The 25,797-nt window shown below is 47.5% G+C and overlaps 1 protein-coding gene across 1 annotated transcript in view; it reads right to left on the bottom strand.

Annotated features, from left to right (window-relative positions):
* Positions 1-454: 454 nt before the first annotated feature.
* The window catches only part of LOC144268943 (antigen WC1.1-like), a 46,526-nt gene continuing 21,183 nt past the window's right edge, over positions 455-25,797 (bottom strand). Inside the window, exons 3-15 of the mRNA XM_077824309.1 lie at positions 22,948-23,258; positions 16,568-16,885; positions 15,287-15,601; positions 12,407-12,721; positions 11,771-11,833; positions 11,370-11,684; positions 8,809-8,843; positions 7,754-7,928; positions 5,372-5,467; positions 3,825-3,908; positions 2,628-2,717; positions 1,877-2,014; positions 455-656 (exon numbers count right to left, since the gene is read on the bottom strand). Coding sequence (XP_077680435.1) covers positions 508-656; positions 1,877-2,014; positions 2,628-2,717; positions 3,825-3,908; positions 5,372-5,467; positions 7,754-7,928; positions 8,809-8,843; positions 11,370-11,684; positions 11,771-11,833; positions 12,407-12,721; positions 15,287-15,601; positions 16,568-16,885; positions 22,948-23,258 — 2,404 coding nt within the window. The 3' untranslated portion in view covers positions 455-507. The remainder of the gene's footprint in view (positions 657-1,876; positions 2,015-2,627; positions 2,718-3,824; positions 3,909-5,371; positions 5,468-7,753; positions 7,929-8,808; positions 8,844-11,369; positions 11,685-11,770; positions 11,834-12,406; positions 12,722-15,286; positions 15,602-16,567; positions 16,886-22,947; positions 23,259-25,797) is intronic.

Genomic DNA, 25,797 nt, shown 5'->3' with positions numbered 1-25,797 from the left:
TTAGTACAACCATGTTGCTCATCTCAGAATTTTCTCGTGCCGGTGTCTCACTTTTACCACATGCCTGATAGAACATTCAGTGTCAACCCACCTCCCATCAAACAGCCGGGCATACCCAGAGGTGGCCCGTCCTTGTCTCCTGGTTTGTTGTATCTCAGCCTCTCCCTGTGATGAACCCTGGAAACTTCACAGTTCATCTAGCAAGAAAAACTTCCACAACAGGGAAGACTTTCAGAAAGGATTTAATATGCAAAAAGGCACAAATTCAAGATGAAGAAATTATAGGCATAAAAAAGCAGGAAACTTCCATCCCTTGAAACAATGGAGAATTATGCAAAGAAAGTTTATGAATCTTTTCCCTCTCACACTTGTGGTTCTTGCAACTTCACACAAATCTTATAAAAACACCTGCTTTGTCTATCAAACTGGAAGGGACTGTCTCTGGACCGTCATAACAGAGGGAGCATTTCTAAGAGAAAGAGGTGAAGCGTTTACATCAGCACAAGGTTATTTTGTCCAATCACATTGTTCTGATATTGATCCCCCAGAGTCACAATGTCCCACATCATCATAACCTGTGTCTCCCGGAGGCAGGAACAGGGTTTCCTTCTCCATCCCAGATACACCTTCACTCCTTCGCGAGTGCAGACTCCCACCTGAAAATACCAAGGGAGACACATAGTCAGTGGATCCACTCTGTGATGATGGGCAGCAGCAGAGCAAGGCGGCGTTTACAGCAGTGGTTCTCAAACTTATTTGATCAGCCCCCTTCTTTGTGTCCATTGTAGTTGACACCCCCCACCCCCACCACACAAGTACATCTACCGATTTACAAAAATCAACGTGCAACTCTCACTAAATATGAAAAGCAGTCGGGCATTGAGTCACAAAGAGCCATGTAAGTACATAGCTCCCTGGCTGCTGAGCTCTGAAGGCAGCACTACCGCCAGCAGCAGCGGAGAAGTAAGAGTGGCAACACCATACTCTGCCATCCTTACTTCTGTGCTGCCGCTGGTGGCAGCGCTGCCTTCGAAGCTGGGCACCTGGAAAGTAGCCGCTGCTCTCTGCTCTGGCTTCTCATACTGCCCCAGAATATATTCTGTGCTTCATGGTTTGAGAACCTTTGCTCTACGGTGTGGGTTAGGAATTGTTCCCCCTTCAGGCTTCTGGCTTGGTCTAGAACAAGTTCTAATCCATCATCTCAATACAAAGTCTAGAAATTAAAACCTTTGGTTTCCAGACCAGCTAACACTGCCAAGTGCCAGCTATAGCTACCTGTAAATTTGTGAAAAAAATCCCAAGCACTTACCAGCCAGGAGCACTTACTTAAGGACATCAGAACTTTCACTCTGCCCTAACAATGAAGATAAGCATCAAGTACTAAGCAATGCACATTTCATCACCACTGCACCTCCTCTGCTCATGGCACAACAGGGAGAGGAGTGGAAATTTAGGCCAAGGATAATGGGCTAAGCCCGACTTTTACAGGAAGTGTCATGGGCTCTTTAGCATTTGTGCAGCAGTAACATGACTTTGGTTTATAAGATTCTGCCCAAAAGATACACGTTCAGTAAATAGGTAGGAATCCAGTATATCAAGAGTAGGGCAGCCACACAAGGATTTGAACCTAGAGCTTGAGGGAATCCGAGCTATCCTGCTGGTTTGACCAGGAAGTACCACCCAGCTCAGATCCTACTTTTCCTCTCTCTATTTCAGGCACTGAAGCCTCTTCCTTGAGGGAATGGAGAGATGAGAGAAGGAGAGGTTTTCTCACAGGTGTTGGATTGGCCAGGGCTGTTCCCTTGCTGTGTACCCCACATTTCCAGCTACCCCACTCTGCAGAGACACTGTGAAGTGCAAACAGTTCTCCACTCACCTGTCTGTGCGTCCCTGTCACTCGCCCCAGTGCCTTTGTCATCATTCTGCCCTAAGCCAGGGTCACCTTCAGGGACAGACACGTCTCTGGCATCATCATAAACAGCCCCTGAGCCATCTCCAGGCAGGGCAGGGGCATCTGATGTGAAGATGTGCAGTAATTAAGAGAATATTCAAGGTGAAGACAGAAATAAACTACAAGCTGCAGATGCATCAGCCTCACTGGTCTCTGGGGATCTCTCAGCACTTAACTTCACCTTCAGGACATTAAGAGAAGCCCTCCTCTGAAACCCTCAGACTGGGCGATTTCACATATCACATTGATTTGATATATTTCAGGAGCTAATTGAGAGGATCCTAGAGCTCCCAGATTACAAGCGTGGAGGGGTCGGGGAGCCAGCTAATAAGGTTGGAACATGGGTCCTTGGGTGAAAAATCTCTATGTCCCACACCAGCACAGTGTGTCTGACACAGATGTATACAAACTGGGGCAGTGACCTGAGCAAACTGCTCCTTCAGTCCCTGCTATGGGCCTTTATTATGCCTTAGGACATCACATGCTTCCCTACACCTGGGCCTCCACACAGCTCTTGTCATGCATCTGGTCAGCGCCCCCAGCGTTACGGCCAATAGACAATACTGGTGGGTGAACTTTCTGGTTTTCTTAACAAACCACTATTGTCCCTGTTGGGAAATACAGTTAGTTTTTCGTCAGGGTGACGTTGCTTCCAGGAGGCGGATTCACTGCTCACCTCGGCCGTCTGGAGTCTGGGGGACGTCGTTCGAGGCAGGCTCCTCCACGTTATCGTAATCCAGCTGAGACCCCCCTGGGGAAACTCCATCTGGAACAGCAAACACCACACTCAGCCCATGGCACCAGCAGCGTCTCTTCAGTGCAAGTAGCCCTTCTAACTAGAGCTGTATATCATGGCACATGAGAGGGGAAGTCGCAGGGGCCCATGGGGAGAACGGCACAAGTCAGAGAACTACAATAAAACAGGAGTCCCAGAAATAACTCAGGGCCAATCCTGTCCCTGCAGAATCCAACAGCAGCTCTTTCGTGTGTTTCAGTGGGAGCAGAATCTGGGCTTGTGCTGAGATAACAGGTTGGAACATGGGTTCCAGAGCCGGCCTGTGTGAATCCAGCTGATCTGTGCAGACAGGTTTGAATTTTTCTTTTACACCGGGGAGGGGGATCCTCCCCTGTGCAGGAATTAAAGCTCCCGCTGGAAGGTTGATGGCCTGATCCTTTGTGAGCTCCTGCTCTCCATTGGCCTCTTAGGCAGCCCAGGGCACAGCTTGGCAGCGCTCCAGCTTCTCAGCAGAACTGGCTCATCTGCTCAGTGTCTTCTCCCTGAGCCACAGGCTAAATTCCCACAGGGCCCAAATCATGGACTCCCTTGACAGCAGCTGGGGTAGAAATGCTACCCTATTTATCATTAGAGATGGGGCCAGGCCAGGAAGTTCAGGTCTAGGATTTTGCTTCAGCCTGTTATAGCGACAGGTGCCAGCCCCAAAACTGAGATTCAGAGCTGGGGTCAGAATCTGCAAATCCCTATGCCCCCCAAAGTTCTGGTGGGTTTGGATCAGTGAGTTGGGCTGAGCCCATCTGTAATTATAACATAGGACTATCTTCCCCTCTCTCTTGTGGACAAGAGATGAGCCCTGCTGGGCACTGACGCCTCCACCCAAAGAGACTGATCCATCTCCTCCAGCTGCTCACCTGGGGAGGTCACTGGGAGCCACTCCAAGGGGTGTGTGCTCAGGAGATTGTCACATGTTCCCTTCCTGAGATTCTGACAGAAATCCTGTTCAATGGGATGAGACCCAACTGTGTAAAATGGGAACCATGTGAGGGGAAATGGCTGTGATTGCAGAAAGTGTCATAGAAATTCATTTCTCTGCCCAGATTTGGGTCTCTCGGCCTGAGTCTGCCCCTCTCCCGTTACCTTGTTCTGATCCAGGATCGTTTTCCCCCTCGCTGTCCCCGGTGTAATACTGCAGCTTCGTCACTGAGTCATCTGAACAGGAGACTGGAGAGACCAGAACCAGAAATTCATCACAGTGAGAACAGCAGAACTGTGGGACTGGGAACACATCCGGGGCCTGGAGCAGGATTTCCAGTCTCAATCTATACCTTCTTCTACAGGCCATGGTGACTCACAGCAACTCTGAGCAGTGAGAGGCTGACACAGACTCCCCAAGAGAAATCTCCATGTTATTGTGGTAAATGTGACTGAGGGGATGATATAATCTGACCTGAAAGATGCTGTGGTGAGTGAAGGGAACATCTCTGGCTGCTGGTCCAGGGAAGTTCCACAATTCTCCTGGCCTCCTCAGCCACAGAGGGGACTCCCCCTTCTTAAGGGTAAATACCCACCTCCCCCATGAATCAGTCAATCAGCTTTCCATGGTGTTTCCATATTAAACCAAGAAAGGCCCAAAGCAGAGTCTGTGATTCATAAATTTGTTAGTCTCTAAGGTGCCACAAGTACCCCTTTACTTTTTGTGATTCACTGTAACCATCTTGGCAGTGATGCTGGGAGATGCCCTGAGCATGTTCCCAGAGCCCCACCACAGCACAGCCCTTGGGCAGGATGTTTCCATCAGACATTGAGACAAAATGGCACAAAGGATAAAAGGTCCGGGTCTCAAAGTCATGAGGCTCTCCTGAGCTGATCTCTCTGCTCTGGAAGCAGGAGGGAGCTGACACAACAGACCAGTGGCTGCGGTGGGAGGGGGGCACAGAACATCCCCTGCTCCATTGCTTCAAAGAAGTTCTCAAATGATAGTTTAGCCTGTCCCAGGCAGTCGCTTTCTGACCCCTCGCTGTTTACATGCCAAGGCTGCAGTATGGGCAGATGGGAAATTAACTGTCCCTAGAATTGGGACGCTTAGTGTATGGTGGGAAGGAAACCCATCTCCCTCAGTCTACATGAGTAACTGCTGGTCTAACCACAGACCCACAGCTCCCACAGCTAGAGCTTGGCAAAAAAAACCAGATGGTTTGGTTTTCTGACCATTGGGGGGAAAAGCAAAACATAAGATTGTTTTGAGTTGAGCCAAAAATGACTTTTTTTTTGGCAATTTTTTGGGAAATGCAAAAGTAAAAAAAAAGTTTAATAAAACCATTTGGTGTTCTTTTGGACATTAGTTAATTTTTGTTTATTTGTTTTTTTTCCGATAATATTAAAGGAAATTTCTAATGGAAAAGTAATATCCAATTGAAAAAAACAAAATGTTTTCTTTAGAAAGTGTTGAAATGAATCGTTCTGCGTGTATTTGGAACAATTGGGTGAAATTGACAGGAATTTGTGAAATGTTTCGGTGTCTCTGAATCTGCATTTTTCACCAAAACATTTTGCAATGGAGACTTGTGCCCAGCTCCAATGACAAGCTCACAGGGCTGAAGCTGCAGTGATTTAACTCTGGGTCAGGGCCTCCGATGGACAGGGCATTAGATAGCTGCTCCCTGTTAAGAGTGAGACCCACAGACCTGAGCGACTGAACATCTCCTGCTTCTCTCTCATCAGGTTATAATCAATCTCCTCGTACACGGCCTCAGAGAAGGGATCCAAGGGTCTTCTGGAGCCTGAAAACAAAGGGCAGGGTTTGTACAGGGTCATTGAAACCAGAGATGGGAAATACTGTTAGCTTATTCAGCCCCTCCCCGTGGGCCCAGTCAGCCTGAACCCTACCGCACATTCCCAGTGCTGGAATTTAAATGAGCCAGGTGACAGGGTTTCTTTTCCACAGCATCCCTTTGATGATGGTTCCCAGGGCTAGACCGCTGTCAGGAAGCTTCGTCACATTCATCTTAAATGTTCCCTTTTTACTCTCATCCCATTATTCCTGGATATTCCCCTTCGGAGCATCTTAAATAATTCTTCCCCCACGCAGGTGTTTATCTGCAAAATGGTGAGAACATCTTTTTTTTCATCGAGTTTAAGGCCAGAAGGGACCATCTGAACATCTAGTCTGACCTCCTGTATAACACAGGCCACTGCATTTCACCCAGATACTCCTAGGTTTGAGCCGAAAGATGCACTTAGAGTAAAGCATTTCAGTCCTCAGGAGAATAAACTATTGTGTGTCACAGGTAGAAAGCAGGAGCGAGTAAGGTATCACCAATGCCCAAGGGCCCCACAGTGGCAGGGAACTGATTACTTGAGAGATGCCTTGATAATCCTGGCAGGTGATCCACGCTCCATGCTTCAGAGGAAGAGGAAAATCCCCCAAGGTCCCTTTTTGCCAACCTGACCTGGGGGAAAATTCCTTCCTGACCCCAAATCTGACAATTGGTTTGATCCTGAACACGTGGAAAAGACACACCAGGCAGATATCTTTGAAAGAGGTTTCTCTGTATCACCTCAGAAGACTGGTCCAGCCCATCCAGTGACACATATCCCTCTGTAGCTAATGTCTGATGCTTCAGAGGAGGGCAAGAAACAAAACAAAGCAAAACAAAACACAAAGATGGGGGCTTCCCAGAATTCCTTCCTGACCCCTGCAGGTCACTGGCTGAAGCCCTGAAGCAAGAGATCTGATTATAGTCATTGTCTTACTGCAAAGCTGTGACTGTTACATGTATGTTGATGGCAGTCCCGTCCTCTATCTTCTTGCCAAGGAGCTGGTCGCTAATGTTTGTATAGTGTGTTATAGATGTAAAATCCCCGACAAGTGCCAGCTTTGAGTACAAGACAGTAAAATGCTCCTTTCCCACACTTCTCCTAACTAAGATTGTCTCTTCTACTGGATCACTCTCTTCACAACTATTTACCACACCTCTATTTTTATACATCTTTTTTCCTTGACAATATTTCCAACTTCTCTTGGTCCCTTTTCCATGATGTCTCTCCTCATGATATTCAGATCCCCTCCCTGTGGCAGATACTGCAGCTCCAGGCAGTATCTTTGGGAATCACTATATTAAAGCTATGAATGGTTTATGTTCTACTGCATGTCGGAGGGTTACCACAGCTCCTCCAGGAAGAAAAAACACTGAGTGTGTGTGGGGGGTGGGTGGGTGGGTGGGTGGTTAAGATGAATCACTGAGAGTGTAAACAACTCCAGAAAGGTAACAACCTTCAGGGTGGTTTATACAGCCTGGTTCAAACTGGGTTACCAGAGACCAAGAGACAAAGGAGGACTTCTGATATGAAAGGCTGAGTTTAAAAAGACTCAGGGCCTTCATTTTGATTCTGCAAATGGGCAGGACCTTCTGTCCATAGGGATCCCAACACTGTATTGTTGGAGGGATGTTGGTCTACCAGGCTGCCCATGAGGAAGATGGGTGAATTCTGGTATGATCACCAAGTGTGGAGGAATTTTTATTGTTTTTAATGTTTTCTCTGTCATAATTTTATCTAGGAATAAGGTGTAATCTGCTGAGAGAGAGCTGTGTGGTAATTTGTAACTGCTGGCAATGCCCTGCTCATAGCCCTTGGGGAGAAAGCACAGCATGGGGGCTGGCCTGTAGGGAGACTGGTTTGCTGGGGGTATCACAGTGGAAGGCAGGGGGCTGTGCAGTCTTAAAAACCCCTCGCCGCAAGGAGATGGGACAGGGGTTTCCCACCCAGAGACAGGTGACGGCAGGAGGCCTGAGTAGGCACTCCTGGAGTGGATCACCGGAGGGTGGGGGCGGGTGGGGATACAGATGCCGTTTCTCTGAAACTGTGAAGGTCCCTAGCCAGTATCATCTCCAGATTTCATGGCTGGGCTATTCCACTGCCAGACAGTTAATGAAATATTCAATGAGGGGAGTTAACAGGCACCCTTGGCCACCCCACCCAGCCTGGTATCGCCCCTCACCGTGCCACCCTGCAGCCCCCCTGCTATTGCAGAAGCATTTCACACAGTGACACCAATCAGGACCCACCTCTGCGCTGTGCCCTAGCACTTCGCACCTGCGCCCCCAAGATGATTAAGACCAGGCAGAGCAGGGCCCCCAGGATAATGCAGATGACCACGGGCACCGTGACTCTCCCACTGTCAGTCGGAGGGTGGTGCGGGGGAGCTGGATGGAAATGAACATGCGACAGGGAGAGATTAGCCTGTGAGAGTTGGGGGAGTCCAGGGAGCTCCCCAGTCATTCATTGCAGGGCCCAGGACAGCAGGGTAATGGGCTGGGACACAGTCTGTGCACCATGGGGGCAGCTCACAGCATGCTGTTTAAATCATGGGCCCTGCTCTGTCAGTTGGAGCCAGCAGACAGGAATCCTCTGGCTCAGCACGGCCTGCAGCTCCCACCCGGGTGTCATTCGCCCTCAGGTATCACAGACCATGGAAAAAAGAAAAGGAACACTTGTGGCACCTTAGAGACTAACCAATTTATTTGAGCATAGGGAGAGTGGTCACTTTGGATAAGCTATTACCAGCAGGAGAGTGAGTTTGTGTGTGTATGGGGGTGGGGGGGTGAGAAAACCTGGATTTGTGCTGGAAATGGCCCACCTTGATTATCATGCACATTGTAGGGAGAGTGGTCACTTTGGATAAGCTATTACCAGCAGGAGAGTGAGTTTGTGTGTGTGTGTGTGGGGGGGGGGGGGCGGAGGGTGAGAAAACCTGGATTTGTGCTGGAAATGGCCCAACTTGATGATCACTTTAGATAAGCTATTACCAGCAGGACAGTGGGGTGGGAGAAGGTATTGTTTCATGGTCTCTGTGTGTATATAATGTCTTCTGCAGTTTCCACGGTATGCATCCGATGAAGTGAGTTGAAGCTCATGAAAGCTCATGCTCAAATAACTTGGTTAGTCTCTAAGGTGCCACAAGTACTCCTTTTCTTTTTGCGAAGACAGACTAACACGGCTGTTACTCTGAAACAGTCCATGGAAAGGAGCTCCTTCCCCCAGGCTGCAGCTTGCAGCTCATCCGCTGTGACCCAGCCCCAGGGAAATTTAACCCTTGATGGGAGGAGGGGGATGCTTTAACTGGGGTATTTGGAAAATCTGTCCTCTCTGTCAGACCTGCAAAATTAAAGGGAGGAAACTTGGAACCTGTAGTAGGGGGGAGTGAAATGTTTGTTCCAGGGGGAATCCTCACCTCTGAGAGTCCCTGGTTGTTTCCAGCTGTCACCTCCACAAACTCCCTCACAGCAGCACAGGACCTGTTTGTTCGTGATGGGGTGGGGGGAGGAGGGAGAAAGGTGTCCAGGAGAGCTGGCTCTATTTTAAAGAATCCTTATTGAGGTTACAGGGACAAACCATCCCGATTTGTAGAAAGAATAGTAAATATGGCAGGTGACCAGCTTGGATTAACAGTGAAATCCTTGCTGATCTTAAACACAGAAAAGAAGCTCACAAGAAGTGGAAGATTGGACAAATGACCAGGGAAGAGTATAAAAATATTGCTCAGGGATGCAGGAGTGAAATCAGGAGGGCCAAATCACACCTGGAGTTGCAGCTAGCAAGAGATGTTAAGAGTAACAAGAAGGGTTTCTTCAGGTATGTTAGCAACAAGAAGAAAGTCAAGGAAAGTGTGGGCTCCTTACTGAATGAGGGAGGCGACCTAATGACAGAGGATGTGGAAAAAGCTAATGTACTCAATGCTTTTTTTGCCTCTGTCTTCACGAACAAGGTCAGCTCCCAGACTACTGCACTGGGCAGCACAGCATGGGGAGGAGGTGACCAGTCCTCTGTGGAGAAAGAAGTGGTTCGGGACTATTTAGAAAAGCTGGATGTGCACAAGTCCATGGGGCCGAACGAGTTGCATCCGAGAGTGCTAAAGGAATTGGCGGCTGTGATTGCAGAGCCATTGGCCATTATCTTTGAAAACTCATGGCGAACGGGGGAAGTCCCAGATGACTGGAAAAAGGTTAATGGAGTGCCAATCTTTAAAAAAGGGAAGAAGGAGGATCCTGGGAACTATAGGCCAGTCAGCTCACCTCAGTCCCTGGAAAAATCATGGAGCAGGTCCTCAAGGAATCAATTCTGAAGCACTTAGAGGAGAGGAAAGTGATCAGGAACAGTCAGCATGGATTCACCAAGGGCAAGTCATGCCTGACTAATCTAATTGCCTTCTATGATGAGATAACTGGCTCTGTGGATGAGGGAAAAGCGGTGGACGTGTTGTTCCTTGACTTTAGCAAAGCTTTTGACATGGTCTCCCACAGTATTCTTGCCAGCAAGTTAAAGAAGTATGGGCTGGATGAATGGACTATAAGGTGGATAGAAAGTTGGCTAGATTGTCGGGCTCAATGGGTAGGGATCAATGGCACCATGTCTAGTTGGCAGCCGGTATCAAGTGGAGTGCCGCAAGGGTCGGTCTTTGGGCCGGTTTTGTTCAATATCTTCATAACTGATCTGGAGGATGGTATGGATTGCACCCTCAGCAAGTTTGCAGAGGACACTAAACTGAGAGGAGAGGTAGATATGCTGGAGGGTAGGGATAGGATACAGAGCGCCCTAGATAAATTACAGGATTGGGCCAAAAGAAATCTGATGAGGTTCAACAAGGACAAGTGCAGAGTCCTGCACTTAGGACGGAAGAATCCCATGCACCGCTACAGACTAGGGACCGAATGGCTCAGCAGCAGTTCTGCAGAAAAGGACTTAGGGGTTACAGTGGACGAAAAGCTGGATCTGAGTCAACAGTGTGCCCTTGTTGCCAAGAAGGCAAATGGCATTTTGGGATGTATAAGTAGGGGCATTGCCAGCAGATCGACGGACGTGATCGTTCCCCTCTATTCGACACTGGTGAGGCCTCATCTGGAGTACTGTGTCCAGTTTTGGGCCCCACACTACAAGAAGGATGTGGAAAAATTGGGAAGAGTCCAGCGGAGAGCAACAAAAATGATTAGGGGACTGGAACACATGACTTATGAGGAGAGGCTGAGGAAACTGGGATTGTTTAGTATGCGGAAGAGAAGAATGAGGGGGGATTTGATAGCTGCTTTCAGCTACCTGAAAGGGGTTTCCAAAGAGGATGGATCTAGACTGTTCTCAGTGGTAGCTGATGACAGAACAAGGAGTAATGGTCTCAAGTTGCAGTGGGGGAGGTTTAGGTCAGATATTAGGAAAAACTTTTTCACTAGGAGGGTTTTGAAACACTAGAATGTGTTTCCTAGGCAGGTGGTGGAATCTCCTTCCTTAGAAGTTTTTAAGGTCATGCTTGACAAAGCCCTGGCTGGGATGATTTAGTTGGGGATTGATCCTGCTTTGAGCAGGGGGTTGGACTAGTTAACCTCCTGAGGTCCCTTCCAACCCTGATATTCTATGACTCTATGATTTAGGGCCCAAGTCCCTTGTGCTCTGTGCAGCAATGAGGACTCTCATAACAAACCAGCACAGTGGGGCCTGTGATGGATGCAGGGGCTATGTGGGCTGATGCCTGAGCCAGTCTGACCCCACAAAGGTTCCACCCCTCAACATCCAGGATGCTCCGGCACACAGGAGATGGGAGGGCCTGGTCTGGGACCAAAGGGGATGGGTGGTCTAAACCATCCTTTTCCCTGAATATTACAGCATGTAGCAGAAACATCTACTGTCACTCACCTGAGCAATTCACGGCAGCATCTTCCTTATGACCACAGTTGCTCTCACCCCAGGGCCTGGCAGGACAGTCCCAGAGAGATGACTCTGTCCCTCTGCAATTCAACGTCTCCACCCAGATGGGACCAGTCCCCTCGCCGAATGCAGCCTCGCCCGGGGCAGATACAGCAGAGCCACAGCCCAGTTGTTGACACAAAACATTAGCATCCGCCATGTCCCAGGAGTCATCACAAATTGTTCCCCAGGAGCCACGGTACCAAACCTCCACTCTCCCCGAGCATCTGTCCTCTCCTCCCACGACACGTAACTTGTCCTGGTCTGGAAATACAGAAACCTCACATGTTACTGGAACAGCTGGGAAAGTCCTTAGGGACCACGAGGGAGACAGTGAGAAACAGAGATACCTGTGCAGCTTGGAGAGTTTGGGCATTCGGCAAACAGGGTCTGAGTTGGTTTTGGTTTTTTTCCTATGGAGAGAAAAAGCTGAGGTGAATGCACTGGGCTGTGTGTGTGATGTGGGAATAGAATTTATCTGTATTTTAACCCCCTAATTTCAGCACTGTCTGAACTGAAATGTGAACTCTGGGTCATCTAATACCTAATTAATTTGCTATTCAGCTGTTACTCAGACACACAGGCCGACATGCACCCAGACTTGTGGGGGATTCCAGTTCTGACCGAAACTGCACAGCCTGGGTCCATCTCTGATTGTTCATCCCAAAAGGATTAATAACCACAGAGCTGCCTCATGATGGTCTCTAGGGAGAGGCTTTTCTCGGCTCTCAGACTACCTTATCGCAGTGTCTAACACCAGTCTCTTTTAAAATTAATTGATTAACTTCCATGTTTGTTGTTAATCAGACAAATGCTTGTTCTTATAAAACATCATGAAAATATATTTGTATCTTGTGTTGAGAATTTAAATCTGCCTACACTGAGATGTGAACAACAACAGAAGTTCTATCCTAACCCTTCAATTAATTAAACACATCGTGTACATGTGGGTTTGCACACGCACATGCAGGTAGTTTCAGAATTACCAGTGCAAGAAATATGGGTCTCTTCTGCTCGGTTATCACATGACTTTGGATCCCAAGGGTCTGACAGGCACTGCCAGAGGGAGCTGTGCTGCTCACTGCATGCAACGTGGTCCAACCACATGGGACCAGAACCTGCTCCATATTCAAAGTCACTTGCAATCTGCCCTTTGTCCCCACAGTTCAGCTGTTTGCAGACAATTGCTGGGGTGACTCCAGACATCTGATTGGAGCAAACACTGCCCCACGTCCCATTGTAGAAAACCTCCAGCCGCCCTGCACAGTCACTGTTGCTCACCAGCCTCAGATCTGTGAACTCTAGAAGGAAATGCAGAAAAAGGGAATTTAAATCATTTGATTCTGAAATGAACTGGGGTGTGAAGAGTGAAATCCCAGCAATTACTAACGATCCTGTGCATCATTCTGCAGGAGCAACTGCTAGAGAACCACTCCAGGAGTAAGAGACTCTTTTAGACACCACTGGCCCCTTCGAAATACAGTAGGCATCTCTGGAAGGCCACCATTTAGCAGCAGCTACATAGAGATTGTAATAGATAAAGGCTAGGAAGGATTGTGACATTGGCAGGCCAGATGCCAGCTCTTGCCCAGGCTGCAGGCCTTACCTGAGAACTTACAATCTCGTAGCTGGAGACCAGGCAGGGTCACATGTGTGTTAGTTTTGCTGAAAACAGGTATTAGTCTTGGTAGAATGTATTGAGTGTTTAGACTTTATGAAATGCTGGTTAGTTGCTGCAGGCATTAATCTCACTTGTAATGTCTGTGGTCCATGCTACAAGAACATATGCAAGTTTTGCTTTATAATTGAAAATGTTTGCTCTGAACTTGTGAACTCAGGCACGGGAATGATCCCCGCCGCCCATCCCCTGCATGTAGTATATGCAGAAGGTCTTATCCCATTGCTTTGAAGGCTGGAAGAGGGAAATAAAAATAATAGATGGGAAGATTTTTCATCTTTTTGGCTGTTTGAACTCTGACAGAGCTAAAGAAACCAAACTGAAGCCCGAGACCCCAAGGGGTTACCCCTGGGTCAGTGCTGAAGGACATTTGGAATTGACAGATCACTACAACTCTGTCACTCCGAGGATATAAATGGTAACTCATTTGTGTGTAGATGATTGCTTGCTTTAACCGTGTAAACAACCCTTTGATTTCTTTTTTCTAATGAATAAACCTGTATATAGTTTATTACAGGATTGGCCACAGGCATTGTCTTTGGTGTAAGATCCAGGGTACCAAGTGATCTGAGTAAGTGGCTGGTCTCTTGGGATTGGAAGAAACCTGAATGTGATGTGATTTTTGGTGTAAGTGACCACTTATCACTAAGTCCAGTTTGTTTGGGTGACAATAGACTGGAGAGTCTAAGGGGACGGTCTGTGACTCCATGGCAAGATAGATACAGTGATCCAGGACTAAGTTCCCTCTGAGCTGCGTGGTCATATGGACACACAGAAGGCTATCAAAGGCCGCATAGGCACGCAGCCACAGGGGCCTAGACTGGAGAGGCACCTCTTCCCCAGCCCCAGAGCTGCCGCAGTGGGGAGAGGTGCCTCTCCCCTGGCCCCAGGCTGCTGCAGCAAGAGAGGCCTTGGGGGAGTCCTCTCTTCCTGCTGCAGCCCCAGGGCAGCCAGAACGACAAACCTCATCCCTGGCCCCACCCCAGAGCTTGCACCCCCAGCCAGAGCCCTCACCCTGTGCACAGCCACCCTCTGCCCCAGCCCTGGGCTGCCTCCCACATTCTGAACCCCTCAGCCCCAACCCCACCACACATCACCTCTAGACTGGTGCACAGAACAAAATTCATTCCTCACATGGATGTAAAAAGTAGAGGGATCAATGGTCCAGGAGTTCACATCTGTTACTGGCTTGGTGACATCTACTTATAGAACACACCAGCAATTTGGGGTATTGCCTTGTTTCTCACCATCTGCCCAGAGTTGGGCACTCAGTGCCGTGAGCAGCTCCAGACAGTGTGACACGGATCATGAGATCAAATAATTTGACCTTCTGTAAAACAGCTGCATAGAGCCTAATAACTTGAGTTTGATGTAAGTATAGCTTCCAGAAAGGCATCCAGTCTAGACAGGAAGACTTCAAGAGATGTAGAATGCACCATTTCCCTGGTAGTTTGTTCTGATGGTTAATCGCCCTCCCTGTTAAAAACCTGGGCCTTATTTCTGATCTCAATTTGTCTGCTTTCAGCTTCTAGCCATCAACTCTTGTTCTGCCTTTCTGCATTAGTTTAAAGAGCCCTTTAGGAAGTGGTATGTTCTCCTTGTGAGATTATGCCCTGTAATCAAGTTACCTCTTGATCATTTTGAGAAGCTAAACAGATTCAGCATCTGAAATCTCTCACCATAAGGCTTTTATTCCTCAGATCACTTTTGTGGATCTCTGCTCCAATTTTTGTGGACATAAGAACTGGACACAGTATTCCAGTATCTGTCTCACCAGCACCATGTACAACAGTAAAATTTAGTCCCCACTCCTACTCACTTCTCTCCTGTTTATATATCCAAGGTTCGCATTAGCCCGTTTTGCCACACACTGCACTGGGAGCTCATGTTCAGTTATTTCTCCACTAAAACCCTACATCCTTTTCAATCACTGCTTTCCATGATACAATCTCCTTTAGATACCTGAGATGCAGCATTCCAGCATTCTAAGGGAAATCTGGCAATATCTCCAACACCTCTGGGTGGGAGCTGAGGACTTTCCAATGGAGACCCTGGTAGGTAGTTACACAAGGGAAAGGGAGGCAGAGACAGTCAGTGAGAGTATCATTCTCAGCAATCTCCTTAAACATCTGCCCGCTCCATTTAATCCCCTGGTAACCAGGCTCACGTGAGCATTCCCAGAACAGACCTGAGCAGAGAACTCCCGCGTCCTCTTTGTGTCTGCAGTTGTGCTGGCCCCAGCCCCCGGAAGGACACGCCCAGAGATCGGATTCGTTCCCAGAGCAGTTCACATCGTCCAGCCAGATCTGCCCGGATCCTTCCCCGTAATGAGCAGAGACAGTTGCACTGATGGCATGTCCACATCCCAGTTGTTTGCAAACGACATCGGAGTCTGACAGATCCCAGGAATCATCACAGACTGTCCCCCAGCTGCCATTGTAATAAATCTCCACTCTCCCGGCACAGTGACCTGCCCCATTCACCAGTCTGATCTGCCGGCTTCCTGCAGGGATAGATCCCAGCTATTAATATGTATTTTCCTGCTGAACAGAAAATGTTTCACATAATCATAGAATATCAAGGTTTGAAGGGACCTCAGGAGGTCATCTAGTCCAACCCCCTGCTCAAAGCAGGATCAATCCCCAACTAAATCATCCCAGCCAGGGCTTTGTCAACCCTGACCTTAAAAACATCTAAGGAAGGAGATTCCACCACCTCCCTAGGTAACGCATTCCAGTGTTTCACCACCCTCCTAGTGAAAAAGTTTTTCCTAATATCCAACCTAAACCTCCCCCACTGCAACTTGAGACCATTACTCCTCGTTCTGTCATCTGCTACCACTGAGAACAGTCTAGATCCATCCTCTTTGGAACCCCATTTCAGGTAGCTGAAAGCAGCTATCAAATCCCCCCTCATTCTTCTCTTCTGCATACTAAACAATCCCAGTTTCCTCAGCCTCTCCTCATAAGTCATGTGTTCCAGTCCCTTAATCATTTTTGTTGCCCTCCGCTGGACTCTCTCCAATTTTTCCACATCCTTCTTGTAGCGTGGGGCCCAAAACTGGACACAGTACTCCAGATGAGGCCTCACTAGTGTCAAATAGAGGGGAACGATCACGTCCGTCGATCTGCTGGCAATGCCCCTACTTATACATCCCAAAATGCCATTGGCCATCTTGGCAACAAGGGCACACTGTTGACTCATATCCAGCTTCCAGTCCACTGTTACCCCTAGGTCCTTTTCTGCCAAACTTCTGCCGAGCCATTCGGTACCTAGTCTGTAGCGGTGCATGGGATTCTTCCATCCTAAGGGCAGGACTCTGCACTTGTCCTTGTTGAACCTCATCAGATTTCTTTTGGCCCAATCCTGTAATTTGTCTAGGGCCTTCTGTATCCTATCCCTACCCTCCAGCGTATCTACCTCTCCTCCCAGTTTAGTGTCATTTTTGTGAGATTTGGAAATGAATCACCTGAGCAAACGACACCGACGTCCGCAGCAATTCCTGCCTGGGCTGTCTCAGACATGGAGTTGTCACAGAGAGTCAGACGAGTCTCATTTCCTGCACACTGGACACTTCTCAGCCCCACAGGGCCCATTCCTTGCTCAGACTTCGGGGGGTTATAAGCTCTCTCAGCGACTCCGCACTGGAGCTCCCTGCACACCACGCTGGCATCGTCCATGTCCCACTGGTCATCCAGCACTCTGCCCCACGCACCATGGAGGGAAATCTCAACTCTCCCATCACACCGGCTCTCTCCGTTCAGCAGTCTGAGTGATTCAGAGCGACCTGGGCTCAGGAGAGATGGGAAATACACTGAATAACAATCTCTCTTATACACTAGAAATAATGCACATGAAATTGTGGACTATTTCTCAATAAGAAGGTATAAGCCAGTGATCAGAGTGTGTCACAGTGTTAAAGGGAACAACCTCTGTCAGAAGACACTTATTCCTGTGAATCCATAAGTGGAAGGTACTATAAGGATTGTAAAACTCTGAGCTTGACACAAGGGCTTGCCAACAGACTCTCTAAATGAATGAGCGAGGGAATTCCTGCAGATTACTGATTGGGAAAATAGTCTCTGTGTGTGGTGGTGGAATGGCTGCTGAGGTTTGTAGTCACTTTATCCAGGCTTAAATGTCTGGAAGCCAGTGAACGGTGTCTGCACAAGCACTTAGCAGGTGGGTCGTGAATGATTTAGGCAAGTTTGCCTTGAAGGAGTTTGGCCAATGGTTCATGGTGGTCAGGAACAGGTTATTGTTGGTAAATTCCCTTAGTTCCCTCTGATCTTTGCTCAGTAGGTGGCAACTTTCTTGGTTCACGTGGATCCAGTGCAGGAGCTCCTCGTGTTAGATAGTTCCCTGCACTGGTGGTTCTGACTGGAGCTGTCCCCTGAAGTGTGGTGTCATCTCTGAGTCCAACGTGAGATTCCAGCTGATCAATTCATAGCACAAGAAGCAGGTTATGTGTGGGGTGGGGAAGGGGACGTTCTCTGTTGGTGAATATTGTGACTCCCTTGGGATGTGAACCTCAGTCTTTGCGTGTGTCTCAGAATCAGAGAGTCCGACAACAAGGTAGTAAGTTAGGAATTCCTCACGGAGTTCAGACCCAGGTGCAGCCAGGAGAGACTGACAATGTTAAAAGACAACAGCAGAGTCAGTGCAGGGCACACCCACTGGCTGTGCCGGGTACAGTATGTACTAGTATGGCAACCTGACGGGTGCAGTGTGTGCGCACTGGATCCAACCAGCTCAAGGATCTTGGTAGCCAAATAACATTTCAAAGCTAAGAGTGAAATCCTGGCCCCACTGAAGGCAATGGTAAAACCTCCATTGACTTCAGCGGAGCCAGGAGTTCACCCTAAGACTGGACCAGGAGACTGCCTGCATGCAGCTAGTGTAGTGCAGGGGTGTAGCCATGCGTGGGCTGTGGCCCACCCAGTGATCATCCAGACCCACCCAAATCAGGGCCGGAGCCCCCCGAATCCACTGGCTGGGACTCCTACCCCCAGCTCGGTGTCCGTCAGCCTGGCCGCATCTTTCTTCTGCCAGCGCCGTGCACTGCTTCCCTGGTCTCTGACCCCAGCACTAGCCCCACAGGGGGTGTGCCTCATGAGGGCAGGTCTGGGTGGGGCTAGCGCTGGGGCCGGAGACTGGGGCAGCAGCTCCCGGCACCGGCAGGAAAGGGACGTGGCTGGGCTGACGGACACTGAGCCAGGGTCGGGAAGGGTGAGCAGAGCTTGAGCCCTAGTGGGACCCCACTTTGCCCAAAAGGCACGCCTAGGTGACCAGATGTCCCGATTTTATAGGGACAGTCCTGATATTTGGGGCTTTTTCTTATATAGGCGCCTATTACCTCCCACAACTTGTCCAGTTTTTCACATTTCCTATCTGGTTACCTGTGTGCCCTGGGCAGCCTCAGATTTTGGTGCCTGCTGAGTGGTAAGGGCCGGCTGGAAGGGGTGGAGGGAGGAGAGCCCCCCTCCCTCCTGTCCCCTTCCCAGGGCACCGGATTCCTCCTGCACCCCAACCTCTGCTCCTCCAGTCACTGCCCACCCCTGAAAGCTGGGGCCCACCCAAGTTTCCTGTCCTAGGTATGCCACTAGTGTAGTGTGAGGGCAGAGAGTAGATCTGGGGCTTTCCGATCACGGCAGATGGAGCTCGTATAGAAGGGACCAGGTGTTCTTCCTTAGAAGGGATTCTTCTTCCAGCAACTGTAGGAAAAAATCAGCATCTTCATGTGCTGAGGAGTTCCCTCCGAGAACCAGGGTCTGGGCTGGGTAGCTAGTTAGGAGAGGCAGGGCAGGGCCACAGGGAATTCAGTTAGGGATGTCCGTAGCAGCCTCTGTGAGAAGCATGAGAACTGCGAGGTTTTTTGCCTCCAGGGTACAAAGGTATCAGTTGTAAAGAGGAGAGTAGACGTCTGTTGAGAGTTCTGGGCAGGGCCACATAGGCTTAGTCATGGTGTGTAATGGCACCAGTGACCCTGGGCTCTGTGGGGGGCAGTCCTGAAAGCTACGTGTCCATTATTAGGAAGAAGGTTGAAATCCAGGGCTTCTGCAGTAGCTTTCTATCTAAGGACCCCAGTTCCAGCCAGGCAAGAAGCTCTGTGGAGACTCTGTACATGGATCTGAAGATGGGGCAGAGAGGGGAGCTGAAACTTCACTAAGCAGGAAGGGTCCCTGTGGTGAGGGGAGAAGCAGATGATCACAATGGCCTTTTTGGGTCTTAAAACTCTATGGATCTATACACCCATAAGACGGGCTCCATTTAGCCACAAGAGAACCAGCTTGGCTGGCCATTAAAATTAATTTTCTCGTCAATTATTTTCTCGCAGGGCCATGGCCACTTTCACTGCCCAGGATGGATAAATTGGGGTTGTGCAGAATCAGGCTGTTTCTTGTATGATCCCTGCCTCATTCACTTTAGAAACTGGAAGGCCTGAAGAGAATGAGCAGGGGAGCGCAGGAAGAACTAGGATGCTCTTGTTAAGAGCTGTGACCGTCATTCAGTCGAGCTCAGTTCTGTTCCTGCCTCTGCTGCAGATTTCACCGGTGATGCTGAGCAGGTCTCTGAAGCCACTTTTTATGGGGTCTGATTTGCAGAAGTACTGAGTATTCACAACTGCCGCTCGGGTCAAGACAAGATGTGGCTGCTCCACTCTTCTGCAGTCAGGCAGCGAGGTCGGGTGGAATGAGCACAGGGCTGCGAGTCAAAACACTGAATTTTATCCTGTCTCCGCTGATGACTCACTGGGTGGCCTTGGGCAAGTCACTTGGCTTTTCTCTCTCCATTTCACCGTCTGTAAAATGGAGCTGTGACATTGCACGCTGTAGGATTTTGTGAAAGTATGCTGATAAGTGTGAATATAATGTAACTGAAATATGCTTCGTGCAAAAGGTCTTTTGTAAGGTATAATTGCAAAGTTTATAATCTACTGAGTGTGGTCAACCTATTTGTACAAATGTATCACTCGTGTATCTGAAACTAGAAATATGAAATATAACTCTGAGGTCCCATTGTAGTTATGCACAGTGTGGGCCATTCATGGTGGTTTGGAATCTTAATGGCTCCCATTAACCAGGACAATTGACTGAGGATGGCTCTGTTTTACTTCTCAGTCTTCCTGTATGCTGGCAAGTGGGTAATGAAGTCTGACAGTGACATGTGATCATGTCACCTGAACTCGAATCCATCTTTAACCTGGTGCTTTTCCATTGAAAAGGAGGGGTGGGAACCCAGAGAGGAACAAAGGATTCCCACCTTCTGCAAAAGATATATAAGTGGGTGGAAGAGAACAAACTGGGCAGCCATCATGAGAAATCCCCTCACTATCACCTGAGCTGGAACAAGGGCTGTACCAGGGAAAGGATTGTACCTATGCTAGGTAGGCATCCAGTCTGTGAAAGAAACTTATTGAAACATCTCTGAGGGTGAGATTTTATCTGTATTAGGCTTAGCTTTGCATGTTTTATTTTATTTTACTTGGTAATTCACTTTGTTCTGTCTGTTATTACTTAGAACCACTTAAATCCTACTTTCTGTATTTAATAAAATCACTTTTTACTTATTAATTAACCCAGAGTATGTATTAATACCGGGGAGGGGGGGAACAGCTGTGCATATCTCTCTCTGTTATAGAGGGCAGACAATAAGCTTTATTGAGGGTAAAACGGATTTATTTGGCGTTTGGACCCCATTGGGGGTTGGGCATCTGAGTGTTAAAGACAAGAACACTTCTAAAATTGCTTTCAGTTAAGTCTGCAGCTTTGGGGCACGTGCTTCAGACCCTGGGTCTGTGCTGGAGGAGACTGGCATGTCTGGCTCAGCTAGACAGGGTGCTGGAGTCCTAAGCTGGCAGGGAAAGCAGGGGCAGAAGTAGTCTTGGCACATCAGGTGGCAGCCCCCAAGGGGTTTCCGTGATCCAACCTGTCACAGGAGATAATAATAATACTTACCCCCCTACTTCCCTGGAGTTTGGTGAGGCTTTATTAATGTCTCGAGCATACTTTGAACACATAAAGCGCTGCAGAAATGGTGAGTACTCTGGAGAATCAGGCCCGGAGGGTCTCAGGTTGCTGCCCAATCACCCCAAATAAGTAGCAAGTTGGGAATTTTGGCTTTAATCGTTGTAAGTACAATTTTCAAAAGCAGCTAAATGATGTAGGAGCTTAAGTGCCATTTTCAGAAGTGACTTAGGCAGCAAGAAGGAGAAGTCTGTATGGTTCTTGGGCTCCTATGTTACTAGAGAAAATAGGATTTAAGTCTCTAAGTCACTTAGGCCTTTTGAAAATGTTATTCTTGGGCTTCTAAGTGCCTAAGTCACTTTTGAAATGGACCTCATAAGAGTCTGCTATCTCCTGGGGTGTTATGAAGACAAATTCATTAATGTTTGTGGTGCATTCTCACACTACTGTAACGAGCACAATAGAAAAGCCAATGAAGAAATGAATAATTCTGTATTCAGTGCAGAGTTTGTACGGTCTGTAGAGTGAATAAGGCCCTGGGTCACAGGTTGAATGAGGAGGATAAAAAGAAATATTCTACAGCTCCTCCATCCCCTGAGCACCATCTTCCCTGTGCACTGAAGGAGGCAGGAGCTGGGGGTAGGTGAGAGTAATAGGATATGTTCATGCAATTAGACTGTATCATAATGTATATGCAGAAGGGAGGGTGGGGGACTGAATTAACATGATATAGATAACTTTAATTCTGGTATTTTCTAATTCTTGTGCCTTTGGCTTTGACTAAATGAACTAAATAATGCTGTTTATTTTTTTATTTATTTATTTTTATAAAAGCTAAATATTAGAGCAGATCAACAACCCAAAATTTTTCCTGTGATGTTTTTTGAATGCAGTATTTCAACTTTTAAACAGATTTGAGATACTGGGATGTGGAAATGGAATGAAAATTTTTGTTTAGACTCTCACTAATATATTGATTCATTTCAACTTCTGGAAAATGAAACATTCAATTTTCCATTCCAGTTTTTGGATGTACAGGTTTGCCACTTCCTCCCCCTTTCTATTTTTTCACACAATCAGAGTAATAGGATTGGAAGAGACCTCAGGAGGTCCTCTAGTCCAATCCCCTGCTCATCTTTTCTTCCACTGTAAAAAGTTAGAAAAAGGTAAAAATGTGTAAGAAAGTAAGAAAGCAGGGGAAAAAAATCTTTGGAGTTTTTTCAATTGGAAAGGTGTGAAAAAAGTAAAAAAAACCTCAGTGAGTGAAAGCACTACTTTCTCTGTTCTGTGCTACCAGAAATACCCCCAGGAATTCACGTGAGAGAAGGGAAATGCTGATTTTGAGCAGTTTATAATTCAGCCAAACTTGGAAGGAATCTGACTGCACTAGGAGAAGGCACCTCTCTGGCCCCAGCACTGACCCCTTCCCAAATTGCAAAGGCTCCAGCAATCAAGGAAGGAAGGTGCAAGAGCTTCTCCAGAAGGTGCCGAGAATATTTTATCATAGAAAGTGTGAAGCAAGCTCTATATTGGGAGTCACTACCAGCTCCCCCTCTAATTACTATTGGAGAAGGCTGGGGACAGTGAATCGGTGACATTGATGTAACCCAAAGGACAAAGTGCTTTCCCTGCTCCGCTGCCCCGCGTCAGGACAGAGTTGCTGATGTTTTTACTGGAGAATCCAGGGCTTTCCCCAGTCACAATTGTCCTTTTGTGATGATATTATTGACTTAAATTTATCTTTAATACATTTACTGTTATTTTCTGTGCTTTAGGATCTAGCTCCCCCTCCCCTTGCTGTGTCCTGAGGTTCCCCTACTCTGGGGCAGCATCACACACTGAGGGGCAGGTGTCCTTAATCCAGCATCTCTCTTGCACTTACCTGAGCAAATCACACCGGCATCATTGTCGTGTGAGCACTGAAAGGCCCCCAGGGTAGTAACAGGGCAATGGCCCAAATGGGTTTCAGTCCCTTTGCAGTGAAATGTGTCTGTCCAGACAGAGCCAGTTCCCTTCCCAAAATACCCTTCTCCTGGGGCTGATACAGCGAATCCGCAGTCGAGCTGACGACAGAGAACGTTGGCGTCTGGTAAATCCCAGCGTGAGTCACAGAGGGTTCCCCAGGCATCTAGAACCTGGATCTCCACCCTCCCTGAGCACGCTGTGCTGCCGTTCACCAGCCGGAACCCTGTGAGCCCAGGGGAGAAGGGAGAAGGGGTTTAGAGAGGGAGCATTTAAGATATTTTATATTAAATAATAAAGAAAAGGAAAGTTGGGGGATTGAACCCATTCCCATTATATTGAGTTGTTTAGGTTTTACTAGAAGCTGATAGCAGCTTTGTTATCTCAGCTCCCTACAGAGTGAGATCATTTTTTTGATGCACCCTACTCTCGAATACACATCACTGGGATTTTAGAGACATTGTGCCAAATTCTTACGTGAGCATATGACACTTGCATCATTTGCATGTGAGCACGTCTGACTCCCATGTGATATCCTGGGACAGTACACAAGGTGTGACTCATTCCCTCCACACTGGAATTCCTCAGTCCAGATTGGTCCATGTCCTTCTCGGAAATGAGCTCCTCCTGGGATAGATAGAGCTGTTCCACACTCTAGTCCATTACAGATAACACTGGCAGCTTTGAGATCAAAGTGTGCATCACAGATTGTAGCCCAGGTGTCTCCATGTCTTACTTCCACACGTCCTGAGCAGGCACTGTCCCCTCCAACCAGCTGGAGCTGAATGTGTCCTAGAAAGCCAATGAAGGATGAAAATTACAAAGGAGCCTTAGGGAATTTGTTGTTCCACTGCCTTAGAACTTTGGCCAAAAGCCCGTCCTGGTGCAGTGGGACAGTGCAGGCAGCAATTAGACATTTTTTTAAAAAAACAATGTACAACAAATGGAGAGAGGGGAGTTTGATAGCAATTGATATACATTGGAAGTTCTGAGATGTAGAAAATTGATAAGGGAAGCTACAGCTATCAGGGAATGCTCCACAGTTGGCAGGGCTAGGAACAATAATGACCATTGTTTTCGTTATATTAGGAGTAAAGACAAACAAACAAACAAATCCTAACAAAGGTGTAGCCCATTACAAATGGAAATGGTAAAATAGTTTATAATGATGCAAATAAGGCAGAAGTGTTCAATAAACATTTCTGGTTTTGGATAAAAGCAGGATGTGTATTCATACTATGTGAAGAGGGTGAACCACTCTGCAGTCTGTTGGTAACTAGGGAGGATGTTAAACAGTATCTAGTAGGGATAAACTTATTTAAAAACCAGCAGGCCTGAATAGCTTATAAAATCTTTGAATAAATAAAAATGTGGGACTGGAAGGAACCTCACGAAGTCATCTAGTCCATCCCCCCACACCAAGAGAGGTTTAAGCATACCTACTCCATCCCTGATAGATGTTTGTGTAACTTGTTCTTAAAAGTCACCAATGACGTGTGTGACGGGTTTGGTTACAGACACCCCCGTGGGACTGTCACCTCATATTCTGAAATTACCTCTGAGCCCGTTTTCCCTGCCAGCTTGGGACTCCAGAATGCTGCCTTGTTGAGCCAGACATGCTAGCCTGCTGCAACACAGACCCAGATCTGGTCCACACCCCAAAAGCTGCAGACTTCAACCAAAAACTGCTCAGCAGGTCACCTTTCTCCAGCACCCAGACACGCAGTTCCCAATGGGATCCAAATGCCAAATAAATCCCTTTTACTCTGTATAAAGCCTATACAGGGTAAACTCATAAATTGTCCGCCCTCTATAACACTGATAGAGAGATATGCACAGCTGCTCGCTCCCCCAGGTATTAATCACTTACTCTGGGTTTATGAATAAACAAAAGTGATTTTATTAAGAATAAAAGTAGGATTTAAGTGGTTTCAAGTAATAACAGACAGAACAAAGGAAGTCATCCAGCAAAATAAATCAAAAACACGTAAGTCTAAGCCTAATACATTAAGAAACTGATTACAGGTAAAATCTCACCCTCAGAGATGTTCCAATAAGCTTCTTTCATAGACTAGACTCCTTTCTAGTCTGGGCCCAATCCTGCCCTCGGTACAGTCCTTATTAGTTCCACCAGACATCTGAGGTGGAAAACAGGGGCTTTCTCATAACTGGCACCCCCGTCTGTCCTGCTCCACCCCTTTTTATAGCTTTGGCACAAGGCGGGAATCTTTTGTCCCTGCCCCTCCTTCTAAATGGAAAAATACCAGATTTAAGATAGATGTCCTGTGAGACCTCATTGTTGATTACCCACAGGCTGGCCCACAAGTAGGAAGGCTTGCAGGTAAATAAACCATCTACAACCAATTGTCCTAGTCAATGGGAGCCATCAAGATTCTAAACCACCATTAATGGCCCACGCTTTGCATAATTACAATTGGACCTCAGAGTTATGCTTCATATTTCTAGCTTCAGATACAACAGTGATACATATATACAAATAGGAGGAATATATTCAGTAGGTTACAACTTTTGTTATGAGACCTTATAAGAGACCTTTTGCATAAAGCATACTCCAGTTACATCATATTCACACTCATAAGCATATTTCCATAAACCATATGGAGTGCAACGTCACAACGGGGATTCCACAACCTCCCTTGGTACCTTGTTCCAGTACTTAACTATCCTTATAGTTAGAAAGTTTTTCCTAATATCTGACTTGACTTTCCCTTGCTTCAATCTAAATGGATTACTTCTTGTCCTACCTATT

The sequence above is a fragment of the Eretmochelys imbricata genome, chromosome 1, assembly GCF_965152235.1.
Source record: "Eretmochelys imbricata isolate rEreImb1 chromosome 1, rEreImb1.hap1, whole genome shotgun sequence".
Lineage (NCBI taxonomy): Eukaryota > Metazoa > Chordata > Testudines > Cheloniidae > Eretmochelys > Eretmochelys imbricata.
The sequence above is the reverse complement of the archived record's forward strand: the minus strand, read 5'-3'. Positions and strand labels throughout refer to the sequence as shown.